Here is a 14126-nt window from a genome sequence, read left to right as displayed (position 1 = left end):
TTTGTTTTAATTTTCTCTGGAATTGCAGAGCCTGAGCAGCATCTCTAGCAGAGTTGATGTCATTGATCACTCTTGTTGTGAATTGTCTGTAAAGCTTGACTCACCCCACAAAATATATTTATGATAATGCAACAAGCAATCCCTTCTTTTCTCTTATAACTATTTTCAGATTAAGTTCACTCAGTAACAGGGACAGTGTTTACTGTACTCTTTGTTCTATAGCTTTTAAAACAATTTGGAGATTACCAGAGAGAAAGAATACCTTGCCTTGCCATTTTGTTCTGTTTCACATTATCAGAAGCTCTTAAAGGGCTAGAATTCTGACAGCAGCTAGAGCAACCCATGTTTTTTGGGACCTCAGTGAGTTAGCCCCTATGGTGCTAAAGAATCAAAGGCCTGACTGAACTGATCACACCTCTTCAGCCCCTTGTCCCCTCCCTGGATTCTAGCACAATGGTCTTCTTTCAGTTCCTTGCAGTTACTGAGATCATTTCTGCCTAAGGGACTTTACATGTGCTTTAAGAATCTGCCTGCAATGCGGGAGACCCGGCTTTGATCCCTGGGTCAGGAAGATCCCCTGGAGAAGAAAATGGCAACCCACTCCAGTATTCTTGCCTGGGAAATCACATGGACAGAGGAGCCTGACGGGCTGCAGTCCATGGGATTGCAGAGTCGGAGACGACTAAGCAACTAACACCCCTTCTTTCCACAATTCTTCCTCGTGTGAATTGAATCTGAGGCCTCTTAAAAATTCTGTCAGGAACAGGTATTGTATTTGTTCTGACTAGAAATATTTGTTTTGTTTTACTTGCGATTTATATAGTTTACAAATATCTCTGGATTCTGTTTTCTCTCAGACACAGGCAATGTCAAGAGTTAATACCATATGTAACGGTGGGAGGTTCTTGCTTTTGGAACACTCAATACCTGCAAGCCTTGCTCTGGGGGATCAAGGCTCCACCCACTGTCCCCACAGGCCAGGGGGTTTTTTGTAACTATGGAACCTTAGTTTTCTTAGTGATCTGTAAGTTTCTCTTTGGGCTGGAATTAGTACTAATTTTTCTTTCTCTTTTAGCACCAAACAAGATTTGTGATGAAATGGAGCCTGGAACAAACTCTTTTCGAGTAGAATTTCCTGATTTTTCCAGCACCATTCTGCAAAAACTGAACCAGCAGCGCCAGCAGGGACAATTATGTGATGTGTCCATTGTTGTCCAAGGCCACATTTTCCGAGCACACAAAGCTGTTCTTGCTGCCAGTTCCCCCTACTTTTGTGACCAGGTACTCCTGAAAAACAGCAGGAGGATTGTTTTGCCTGATGTGATGAATCCCAGAGTGTTTGAAAACATTCTCCTGTCAAGTTATACGGGACGTCTAGTAATGCCTGCTCCAGAAATTGTCAGTTACTTAACAGCAGCGAGCTTCCTCCAGATGTGGCATGTGGTTGACAAATGCACTGAGGTTTTAGAAGGAAACCCTACAGTCCTTTGTCAGAAGCTAAATCATGGCAGTGACCACCAGTCTCCAAGCAGCAGCAATTACAATGGCCTGGTAGAGAGCTTTGAGCTGGGCTCCGGGGGCCACACGGATTTTCCCAAGACCCAGGAACTGAGGGATGGAGAGAATGAAGAGGAGAGCACCAAAGACGAGCTGTCATCTCAGCTCACCGAGCACGAATACCTTCCCAGTAACTCGTCCACAGAGCACGACCGGCTGAGCACGGAGATGGCGAGCCAGGACGGGGAGGAGGGAGCCAGCGACAGCGCCGAGTTCCACTACACCCGGCCCATGTACAGCAAGCCCAGCATAATGGCTCACAAACGCTGGATCCACGTGAAGCCCGAGCGCTTTGAGCAGGCGTGCGAGGGCATGGATGTGCACGCACCCTACGATGAGCACCAGGTCACAGAGTCCATCAACACCATGCAGACAGAGTACTCAGTCCAGCCCTCGGGGGTAGAGGAAGACTTTCACATTGGGGAAAAAAAAGTGGAAGCAGAGTTTGACGAACAGGCTGATGAAAGCAATTATGATGAGCAGGTGGATTTCTATGGTTCCTCTATGGAAGAGTTTTCTGGAGAGCGGTCAGATGGGAATCTCATCTGGCACAAACAGGAGGCAGCCCTAGCGTCAGGCTACAGTGAGAATATTGAGATGGTGACAGGGATTAAAGAGGAGGCTCCCCACCTAGGATTCTCGGCCACCGACAAGCTGTATCTTTGTCAGTGCGGCAAGAGCTTCACTCACAAGAGTCAGAGAGATCGACACATGAGCATGCACCTCGGGCTCCGGCCTTACGGCTGTGGGGTCTGCGGTAAGAAATTCAAAATGAAGCATCATCTCGTGGGTCACATGAAAATTCACACAGGCATAAAGCCATATGAGTGTAATATCTGTGCAAAGAGATTCATGTGGAGGGACAGTTTCCACAGGCATGTGACTTCTTGTACCAAGTCCTATGAAGCTGCAAAGGCTGAGCAGAATACGACTGAAGCTTGTACCAAGTCCTACGAAGCTGCAAAGGCTGAGCAGAATATGACTGAGCCTTGTACCAAGTCCTACGAAGCTGCAAAGGCTGAGCAGAATACGACTTGAGTGGCAGGCACAAAAATAAACTGTGGTAATTATGCAAATCTGGGCACAGATGATGCGTGCTACTTGCTATTATGAGAGAAGCTTAAAAAAAAGGAAGATATTTCTGCAAGACCAGTTCTAAGTAGGCCAATTAAAAAATCTGATTCTTCAAATTTGTATGTTCCCGGCCTGGAGTGGGAAAAGGGGATAAGTTCGCCCACCTCACACCTGGCAAGGTGAACCTTCAGGCCTCTTGTGAATGAAGCTGGTGGACTAGGGGGTAGAGATCCCTGCACTTGGAATTGGACTCCGATCCCCCCAGTTCCATTTCAGGTGGCAGCGGTTTTTGATCAGTCATTATTACAAGGTCATATTGGAATTTTATTTTGCTCTTTCTATAGATACTTAGGTAATGTGGGTTTGTTTTGGTAGCTGCTTCACTGAATGAAATGCTACTTATGTAATAGCTACAAATAATGTGATTCCTAGGATACTAAGTTGATTAACAGAGCTCTCTTATCTGGTTTTGTTCTTTCTAAAGAGTATTGTAACCGAAACTATGGAGATATTAAGAGGGTGACATTCTGAGTAAGAAAAAAAAAGTAGCTCATGGTACAAGCTCGATCTCTGTAAGATGCCACTGTCACAGAGGATTTCAGACTCTTGATAAGTCAGAGTTTTATATTTTAGTACTAACATTTAGTTTGAACAGTTGTTTCTAATTGTAATTCTCTAGGGTGCCAGAGATAGGTATTTCTAACTGGTTTGCTGTTCCAAATCCTGTTTGTTTAATTGTAGCATCCACACAGTGGGATCTGCTCTGGCTAGTAGACTTCTAGCCTGCTTTGACTCTGACCACGGTACCATTGGCTGTTCTAGCCCATTCACTCTGTCTTAGATTATGGTGCTTCCTGAAGTGGTCAGTCAATGACCAGTTACTGGGAAGGAGCTGGAAGCCACGACTGAGAGTTACCTGTGAACTTCAGGAGCCGATAGAGTGCTACAGCGACACTCCAACTGTCAGAATGAGAGCCGCCGAGTAGCAGAATTTTGAGTGTCAGGTTATGCTTGGGGGGGACAGGGGAAACCAATTGCTCAAGAAAAGGGGAGTTTTGAAAATACACTGGTAGGAGAGATACTCACAGAGGGGTACGTTGAGCTGGTCCTCCCAGCTCTTTAGGAGTGCCGGAATGTGTTTTAAAAGAGGGAAAGAAAGAGTCCTAATTTTAGAAAGTTGTCTGCAAATTCCTGCTCTCATTTAATAGATAAAGCTGCATAAATTTACAAGTCCGTATAGCTATACCTACCAAAAAAAAAACCAAGAAAAGTAGCTATTCTGAGACCTTTTCTGGGGATCAGTCAGAAGTTTGGGATTAAAAAAGAAGCTTGTTCAGGATGTTTTAGACTGTAACATACCTGAAGTTGTCACCAGGGTTGGGACAGGGTGCTACTGTTATGTTAACTTTTCTGTAAACTTCCTGGTTTATTATTTCTTAGTGGAAACTTTTTTTCCTGAAAACAAAAATAACTTTTCTTGGATTTGGAGTGAAGTTTTTGTTTTAAAAGTTGGACTTTAAAAAATAAATAAATAAAAATAAATAAAAGTTGGGCTTTGCTCTGAAATGAGAGACTTTGCTGGCAATGGCCTCTGATCCTCAAACTCCTACCATCAAGGCATTTAGTTGTATGGAAAGGGGAAAGATTTACGTACCAGTTAATGCTTGTAATCAAGGTTACAAAACAGGGATCTATTCATTAACACTGTATCATTCTCGATATATAAAAAGCACTTTGTATTTAAAACTTTATTATAAATATATATATATATTGATTTTTTTAACATAGAAACTAGATATTACCTCTTGGTTGTTTACCACGTTAATACCCTCTTCTCTTAGTGTTGAAACTTCACCAGTTAACAGTCATTTCTGTGTGTACCTGACAGAGTGTGTAGAGGTGACTTACAGCCAAGCTCAGTTGCTTCTCTTTTTCTCATGTTAGAAGCATTAGGTTTTAGGTATGATCCCAGCCAGTGTATGTGAGGAAAAATTGTTGTATTATTTCTACTAATTTCATTACTAAGGCAGTGAAACCATTTTGTTCAGCCAAAAGCCAGTCACCCTCTCTAATAGTATCAGCAGACCATTTTTGCCTGTTTGGAAGGTTTGATGTGCTGGTTTCTATTAAAGATTGTACTCAAATGAGTGTTGGAACACTTGGGAAGAAGAGTCTTGAGAGGTAAAATAAAAATATTCCAGAAAAATCTCATGGTCCTTCAGTTACGTTGAGATCAGCACGGCAGCCGTCGTGAGTAATGAGGAGGACAGGACTAGTGGGCAGCTCTCTGGTGGTAGTTATGGAAGCTGTCGGTTGTACTGGGACTTCATGTGTTATGAAGAGAAGCAGATCTTCTATTGAAATCCTTATGTGTACATCTGCTACTAAATGTAGAATATAAAATATAAGTTCCTCACACCTGCCATTTGAAGCTTTTTATGGTAGTGGGGTTTTTGTAAAAGTTAGAGTTGCTGATCAGTCAACCAGACCCTGTGAGATGATTGGGCATCTGAAATGCTGGCCATGTCCAGAGAGCCAGGGCAAGGGGATTGCCTTAGTTTGGATATTGAAAGTGAATCTTTATAAACTTTGCTTTTAGGCTTAAGAGATCATACTGTATTACTACTTTTTTTTTTTTTTCCCTCCTACCCACCCTGGGTTGGACAGATAGTCTGTCCTTACCCTCAGTACAGCTTTAGAAAATCTTTCTCCTTCCTGTTGAGTTTGGAGAGCAGTGGGTAACGTTTCCAAACGGTCTTTCAGGGATCTCGTCAGTGGCCCACAGCCAAGGTGTTTGTCCCTTACTTTGAGTCTTAACTGTGGTTTCTCTCCAGTCCCAATGGGAAAGGGCTTGCAGGCACCACCAGTGGTCTTTAGTATTCATACTGATGCTGTGCCTTTCATTTTAGATCCACATGTTACAGTGACCCACCTGGTTAAGTAGGTCTGACCGTCTGAGAACAGATTGCCGTGACCTTTCTTCGGCTGTTGTGGGCTACCCTCCAGCCCCTTCTCTTGGCCGTTGGTCTCAGAGTCTGCCCGAAAGGGTCTCCTCCGCTCTAGTGGGCATTTGCCGAACTGAACTGACCCTGTGCTGACTTCTGACTGACTGACTGGGAAAGCTGCTTAGTCTCAGCGGCATCTTCCCACGGAGGCACACGCCTCCTCCTGAGGCTGCTGCAGACATGAAGTTGGGGCTGAGCAGAAGCAGCAACACTGGCTTTCCCTGGGGAGGGGGGATTTGCTGTACCACCCCCCCGCCCCGGGGCGGGAGGCCAGGGGTGGGTAGAGAGGACGCCATCACACCAACTTCAGGGGTTTGCTTTCATAAGGTCTCTGGATAATTTAGGAATGCTGAAAACCAAGCAACATAGACCCCACCCCTCCAGCCCTTCTGTGCCACACTAATTTTGTGATTTAGGTTGCTTTCATGTGACTCACTTTGTTCAGTGAAACCAGGGTGTTTGTTTGGATTTTTGTCTTTGCTAACTTATGTGTTCAAAGGTACATGTTTCTTATTTCAGATTTCTACTGATAGTGCCCTATGGGAAGATGCTGGAACACATTTTGCAAATGTGACTTTTTTTTTTTTTTTTTTTAGTTTTGCTTGAAGCCTGTGTCATAATGTCAATTGCTGCTGCCTTCTTTCCTTTTATGAGGTTCCCAATGTTTCTTCTAGAAAATTATTTATGCAAGTCAGGTGACTCTTAGACCACAAAACCATTTGACAATAAACAGAGTGTCATTAGGTGCATATCTTATTGATATTTTGTGAAATGTTATGCCTGTGTTGCAAAAGTTGAATAGTTTTGTCTTTATATACTGCTGTCTTCAGTGTACAGCATGGTTTTACTTAATTGAATGTTACTGTTTAATATTTTCTTCTTATAGAAGAGACCATGCCCTTTTGTATGACATGTTTTAATAAATGTTATCTGTCAACTTTGTAAAAGTTCTGTTTTTCACTCTGAATATTTGACGACAAGTCTTTGTTTTCATTCTGGCCTTTGCCACCTGAGAATAAAAGTTATATTGTGGCCTTTTGATAAGTAAATGCCAGCCAGCCTGCTCAGATGGGTAGTGAGTTGATCATTTGCTGTATCAGGCATTTATGAAGATTATCTCGTTTAGCCCCCTGGCCCCTCTAGCCCCATCAGGTGTTTGGGTGTCCTGGTTATTCTCTTTGCTCCTCCAGATCCCCTCCCCACCCTGGGCTTCGCTTTGGAGGCTCACCCCTGTGAACCTGTCCCGGCTTCTGGTCCGGGTCTACTGGAGACACGCTGGGAGGAGCGTGGCGGGTGGGAGGAGAGAGAAGTCAGGGCATTCAGTGCCCCCGGCTCCTTTCCGCCAGCCGCGGCTCGACAGCAGCTGGGCGGGCTGCCTCCGCCGCAGCTCCTGTCGGGCAACTTCAGCGTCTGGTGACTACACCCTCCTCTTGTGCTTTCAAGCCGAGACCCAGTCCTGACTCCCGGTTTTCCTGGCCCTCAGAGACTGAAGTGTCCCCGTAGGAGTTCTGGAGCCTGCCCACACCCTTTGTAAATAGTCCCTTACGACGCGCCCCTCAGTCTCCCAGCTGAGTTAGGCCGTGTTCCGGGCCCGCACCCCAGCCTTGGTGTGCACTCGCCTCAACATGTGAGCCTGCGGTGATTCACAGGAGGCGAGTCTTAGCAAAGGTGGCACCGCAGCTTCCCCGGCAGAGCTGAGGCTCAGAGGCACGACGTGGGGCCACAGCACTCGGAAGGTGGTTTTTTCCAGTCTCTGTAATGCCGCCATGCTTTTTAGTCGGGTCTCGGCTTCACCTCACTTTCCCCTCCCCGGCTCCCCCACCCCCAGGAAAACCCGCCAGAAGCAGCAACAGTGCTCTTTAAAAGTGCCGCAGGCGCTGAGGGCCACACGTATTTCCTAACAACAGCTCATTACCAGAGACACTGCTTGTTTTAGACCAAACTTAACCATCTTCCCACACAAACCTTCTGTTACCACTGTTTGTTGTGAGGTTTTCCCCCCACCCTCCCCACTGCTGATTTTGAAGCCAGCTACAGATTGCCTCAGCTAGCTTAGCCATTCTCTGTATGGGAAGAAGTCCAAAAGAACCATTTCTAGCCTTCTTGTGTGTTTTTTTTTTGTTGTTGTTTTTTGTCTTTTGAGGCGAGGCTGTCCATTTTGACCAAGGGCCAAGGGTTCAGGTCCTGCAGCATGGTGACCCTGCTGACCCCTACTCTTGCCCTTCCTGGGTACCCTGCCGACGCCCCTGGTTACCCCCAGTCCAGTCCACCTAGAAAGTAGATTTTCCCACATGGCTCCCACAGGGGCAGAGACCTCTGTGGGGTGAAGAAGCAGGCCCCGTTTCTTATCAGGGGAAAAGAAATGGATGAAGTGGCTCATTTGTATTTGGGAACAGAAGGGTGGGATGTGAGGGGTGTTATCCAGACGGAGCATATAACACCTGTGCAGTTTATTTAGATTTCCTCATAATTCAGTTCAGGGACTGCCTCCCACCAAGCCACCAGAGCACTTCTTGAGAACAGTCTCCATGCCTGGGCGCCCTGGAGGGAGTTCAGCTCTAGGATTTGCCCACTGTCAATGGACCAGTTCGAAGGTGAGCGACAGGAAATGAGGTAAGCTTGTTGAACTCAATGTAACTAACAGTCATTTACTGTTTGGCAAGCGATCTTAAATTTCTTCTTTCTCAGCACAGAACATGAAAGATAAGAGCTCTATACCCTTCCATCTCTGTCTTGCATTCTCTTTAAGAAAAGAATGAATGAGTGGTAAATAAAGATAGGCACAAATGGTATTTTTTTCCCCCACTTAATGAGAAGCCAGAACAGGAGCAGAGGTGGAGAGAAAAGTCTCATGGTCTTTTTCTGAACTGGTTTGACTAGTTTGAATCAAAACCAAACCATTTGATTTTATAATCTTCTGTCACTTTCTTGTCCCATTGCAAGTAGCTTGATGCCATCATAGGAGAGGCACAGCTGTCCTTCAAGGGAGTATGTGGGCACTATAAAAATAAGCAATATTGTAGGTAAGTAGATGTTTTTAAAAAAATAGCAAAAAAAAAAAAAATAGTGGCTTTTAAAGTCTAGAAATTGTGAGTTCTATTTTTTCTTCTGCATATTTCAAAATAAGAAAACAGTACCAAAGCCATTAAATGTATTTATAACTTAATAAGATACTTGTTCCCCCCAGAGTAAAATGGTCTGTCTAATGTAATAGCTAACTTTTATGGATAGAAGCGAAAGGCTGCCTCTAGAACTGCTCCTATCTTGTTAATTTGGGGTCAAGCACACTGCGATAAAATCTCACTTGTTAGGGTTCTCGGAAAGGCTCCTGAGCTGCACAATGCTCCACTCGCGGTGGACGTAATCCACACGTGGTGGACTCGTGGTGGCCAAATCTTTACCAGCTGCTGGAATTCCTGCAGGATCTGGCTGAGTAGAAATTGTAGGCTTTAAAATGACAGCAGTGACTTTGAACCAGACTGTAAAGGATTAATTTTTAACCTCATTTATAGAGTGTGTCATTATGTGTGAGGTATCTTTTGTCTACTCCCAGTGTGAAGATACAGAGAATCTTTCTTGGATAGATTTTTTTTTTAATGCAGTTCTATATCTTTATTGGACTCTGAACACCCACTCAACCCACTGAACACCATACCTACTTTAATAGGTGTAAGAAGAATTGGGATTGCAGACTATAAATAACAGCCCTAGGAGAAGGTTCATCTCAGGCTTAACCATGTGCTAAGTATCTAACTTACATTAGCTCACTTATTCCTTATAAGAGGCTGGTGAGGCAGAATTTTCTCCCAGGCCACCTTAGATAGCAAGAAAGGATGACAGCTTCCTAGTCTGCAGTGATTTTTTTTTTGCTTCCTCAGAGAAACCCCTCTCTGAGCCCTTACTCGTGGGCTAGGAAGGATGTCTGCATCTGAGTTTTGCACACTTGTCCCTCACCACCTGCAGGGCACGAGCATGGCTTCTAACGCAGAGTGGCAAGGACCTAGGACAGATTAACCTTCCAGTGCCTTTAGGTGCTGGATGACTCACCGGGTGTCCCTGGGTTCACACACTTTGCTTTCTTTGGAGAAACAGATTCCGTCCAGGGACAATTCCAGGCCTGGCATCAGTAGCTCCCTGCTTGAATGCCTTAGGTTCAGGAAATACATGAATAAATTAACCCCAGGAGTGGAGAGTCCAGTGATTTTCAAACTGGTAGAAAAGTCACATCAGGGCCTACTCCAAGAAAAGGGCAAGGAAAAGGAGCATGACCCACCCACCACCACCCTCTTGCCATCAGAGCAGCTTTATTTTCACATTGTACAATCAACCAATTGCTTGCTCCTTGGTAGAGTTTACATTTATGTGGGCCTACTGTGTTCTGCACCATTCTAAGCACTTTTCTTGGACTGACCCTTCACCCTCACACCCACTGTGCAAGGCAGGTGCTCATGCCGTCACCGTCTAGCAGGAGAACACTGACAACAGAGCCAGCATTCCAACCCAGCCAGCCCGACTCCTGGGCTCCACTAAGCTACACGTGTTCTGTCGGCCTCAGCATGTCCAGAGTAAACCCTGCCCTGCCTGCTGGTGCCCTGGATGTTAAAATTTGAATGTAAATCGTCTAGAGAGGGGTTCCAAAGGCCATGGGCTTATCTCGGCCCCTTGACCACTGTTCTAGTGTCTTATCTCTAGGAGACCGGGTCTTGGCACCAGCAGCACCTGCTTATCTCTGGGTCGGTGGGCCCCAAGCAGGCCCACCCTGTTCCCATCAGCCTCTGGGGCAAGGCACTCCCAGCATCCCCCACTCCTCGCTTGACTGCTCCAAGCCCTCTCCCCTCCCAAGCAGATCTAGTCCTGTCACCTCTCATGATCCTCCGCAGAGGATCTTAACCCCTTAGCTTGCCATCCAGGGTCCCCCTGTCACAGTAGCTCGCTGGTCTGGTCTTAACTGCCCATCTGCACTTAGGCCCTGGCTGCTCTCCTCAGACTTTTCTCTGTCCTTCGACGGATGCTTTTCCCTGCCTTGAACACTCATCCTTCTCTTTTCCATCCCCACTTCCTAACTTTCGTCCTTCTGGAACACTTTGTATCATTCCAGGCTCTGCAAAAATAACTCCTGTGATGACTTCCCTGAGTGCCCCTGAAAATTATTACCACCAACTCTTAGTGATTCCATTTTCATTTTAAAGGTAACTTTGCTGTAGCATTTGTCACTATCTTGGAATTTTACGTATACCATCCATTCTTTACACGAACCCATGTCCCCTGCTAGACAGTGAGCTCCTCAGAAACAGAAACTATACCTTAATCGCCTCTGAGTGACCGTTGCTGCCACAGTCCTGATCCACAGTCAGCAAATACTGCTGAATTTTAAAAATTTTATAGTAATTGCCAATCCACTGCTGAATCTTTATCCACCAGATACGGCCATGCACTTTTTGCTTTGTCAGAGACCTTTCTTAGGAAGTATGCATACCCAACGATCTTACAAAGGCCCTCTTCCCACTGAATGTCATCTAAGTGATGCTGAAATTGCCTGTTAGCTAAGAATTTTAAGATAAGTATAGATCCTCTTTCCTAACCCAAGTGAAAGGTTTTGTATCTGAGCAAGTACTGAGCTGTAATATTTGATGCTGTTTATTTAAGTAAAGTCAGGCAGAAGGGGGCAATGGGATTTATCAAAAAATGATTTCTGGTAGAGAAAAGTCAGTGTCTGGCTCACACCAGAATGTCAGTAGAGTAACTTAAAACAGTTGACAACTTGCTTTGGAAGCAGAATAAACTGAATTGCCAGACTCCTTATTAAATACACCAACCCTGTAGTGAAGGAAAGTGATGAATATTTTTTGTTAACTTCTGCTAAGAAGCTTGTTCTAGAAGAGGGCATATTTTCAGTGAATTTTGGCACAGTCTAAAACAGATGGTTACATGTTATTTGGTGCTTCGTCTAATACTAAAACTTGTGGCAATTGATTAAGGACCAAAAGTTGCTTTTCTACAACACTCAAAACGTGATTGTAGTGACCTGAGCTTTAAGTATTATTAATAATAGCAGTAGGATGTTGCAGTTGGGAAACACAGGATCTGGACTAGATAATCGGGCCGGTTATAAGCAATAAAGGCAGCTTGTTTTGTGTGTATCGGCTCTGAGAGAGCGTGGCGTGAGGCTCTTCTGACCATCCGAAAGCAGAAAGGGCAGCAGTGAGCTTGTGACTCACACAGGAGTTCTGTCTAACAGGTACTAAGCTGTTCTGCTAGAAACTGTTTCAGAAACATCTTGGGGCAAATTTCTCAATCTTTTCAAGTAGAAGGATTTTTTTTTTTTTTTAACATTTACTTTATTCTTTTTTTGGCTGTGCCATGAGGCGCGCAGGATCTTAGTTCCCCAACCAGGGATGGAACCTGTGACTCCTGCTGTCGAAGTGCAGAGCCCTAACCACTGGACCATCAGGGGATTCCCAAGATCATTTTTTTAATATTAGAAAGATTTGCAGAGCCCCCTCCCACCATGACAGTAGTTTATCAAGGAAAATTCAAAATTGCAAAACACTATTATGGATTCTATTGTACGTAAATGTATTTATATTTATTCTTTGAAAAAAATGTGTAATTGAAAAGTATTAATGCAAACGTGGGATATCTCAAAAGTAGCTTTATATCCTTCCAGGGTCTATTATTTGGTTCATTCATTTGCTCATTTATTTACTAAGTATTTATCAACCACCAGCTCTGGCCCTAGGCTGAGCCTCCAGATGGTGATTCCCTGCCTTCAGTTCAGTTCAGTCACTCAGTCATGTCCAACTCTTTGCGAACCCATGGACTGCAGCACTCTAGGCCTCCCTGTCCATCACCAACTCCCAGAGTTTACTCAAACTCATGTCCATTGAGTCGGTGATGCCATCCAACCATCTTATCCTCTGTCGTCCCCTTCTCCCACCTTCAATCTTTCCCAGCATCAGGGTCTTTTCAAATGAGTCAGTTCTTTGCATCAGGTGGCCAAAGTATTGGAGTTTCAGCTCCAGCATCAGTCCTTCCAATGAATATTCAGAACTGATTTCCCTGTCTTCAGAGGTTGTGAAAAAACACTCTGGGAGATGAGGAAATAAACATTTCAGGAGAGGTCCTTTGCTGTCTCTGTCATTAGAATTGGTTAAATCTCAATGAATCCAGGCCTGTAAATAAGATGTAACCATCAACTTCAAGAGAATACCTCTCAAACAAACCTAGCTGTGGATGTGGTCAAAACCACTGACCTTAATTCATCTGTAAGACAAGACCCAAGTTAACAGCCATTTCCTGTAATAGCTACCCTCAAAATCAGCTGCTTTTCTGGGTTTTCTGGGTTTTCATCCTGAGGGTAAAGAGGGCAAATCTTCCTCATCAGTGATTTCTGTTTCTGCCTCCCAGGATTTTCCCATTCCCCACTTTTGAACAGAATCCTTTTCTCCTAGTTTGTCTGCCACGGTTCAGCACATTGAATTCACAAGGATAACATGGACGCTATAGAATAAATCATATCACAGGTTCCCAAACAGCACACTCTAGTGAGAAGAGTCATGCTTAAGAAAATAAACCAACACTATGTGCTGTTCTGGATGCTGGGGATAGAGCAATAAACAAAACAGAAAATTATTGCAGCCCTCCTGGAGTTCACATTCTAGAGGCAGGTAAGACTAGTACCTCAACACTAATGAGAAATACCACAAACTCCACACAGGAACAGGATACCGAGGGACATGCACAAAGCCTTCCTAGTGCCATCAGCATCTGAGCAGGGCCTGAAAGGATGGGTGGGATTCTGGCATGCAGATCCATGAATAAGAGTGAAGAAGAGGCCAACCTACCCAGAGTGAAAATATAAAGAAAGGCAGAGGTGGGACGTGAAAAAGGAGCTGTAGAAATACAGTAGGAAAGGTAGGTTTGGGGGCCAAGTTGTTACTATGGTGATGGATGTCAACCACCCAGCAGTCACTACATGCCAGGCTCTGTGCTACATTCTTTACGTGCTATATCTCTTTAGATCTTTACTACAACCCGGCTTCAAAGGTAAGGGGAAACCAAGGCTCAGAGAGGTTAAGTAAGAGGCAGAGCCAGAACTCTGAACTAGGTCATCTGACTCTGGAACCCAAGTTCACAGCAGTTACACCATATTGGTCCCCAAAGTCATGAAGGACCGTGGATCCCAGGCTGAGGAATGTGGATCTGATTTCATGGGCGATGATCAGAGCTGTTAGGAAAATGAACCCAATGGAATGAATGATATGACCCAGGATGTGGTATTTGTGCTGTATTCCCTACGTGGGTTGAGTGACAAATAATAGGTTTGCCAGTGTGGCCTCCTGGGTGTGGAGCAGGTGCCTGGTGGGAGGAGCCAACATGAGCCCGGGTAGGTCAGGTTCAAAGTCAGTGATAAAATGGGGCAGGCTGGACTCCTAGCAGCCTACTGGGGGGCTGTTGTTAACCAAGGTAGGGCCATCTGAGAACAAGAAT

At 44.8% G+C, this 14126-nt stretch overlaps 1 protein-coding gene across 2 annotated transcripts in view; it reads left to right on the top strand.

The window, feature by feature from the left end:
• Positions 1–6573, top strand: part of ZBTB43 (zinc finger and BTB domain containing 43) — a 29604-nt gene extending 23031 nt beyond the window's left edge. For both annotated transcript variants that reach the window (XM_061154636.1, XM_061154638.1), the window contains one exon: positions 1076–6573. In XM_061154636.1, the coding sequence (XP_061010619.1) occupies positions 1099–2595 (1497 nt within the window). In that variant the 5' untranslated portion in view covers positions 1076–1098 and the 3' untranslated portion in view covers positions 2596–6573. The remainder of the gene's footprint in view (positions 1–1075) is intronic.
• The last annotated feature ends 7553 nt before the right edge of the window (positions 6574–14126 follow it).

The sequence above is a fragment of the Dama dama genome, chromosome 11, assembly GCF_033118175.1.
Source record: "Dama dama isolate Ldn47 chromosome 11, ASM3311817v1, whole genome shotgun sequence".
In the NCBI taxonomy this organism is placed as follows: Eukaryota; Metazoa; Chordata; class Mammalia; order Artiodactyla; family Cervidae; genus Dama; species Dama dama.
The sequence above is the reverse complement of the archived record's forward strand: the minus strand, read 5'-3'. Positions and strand labels throughout refer to the sequence as shown.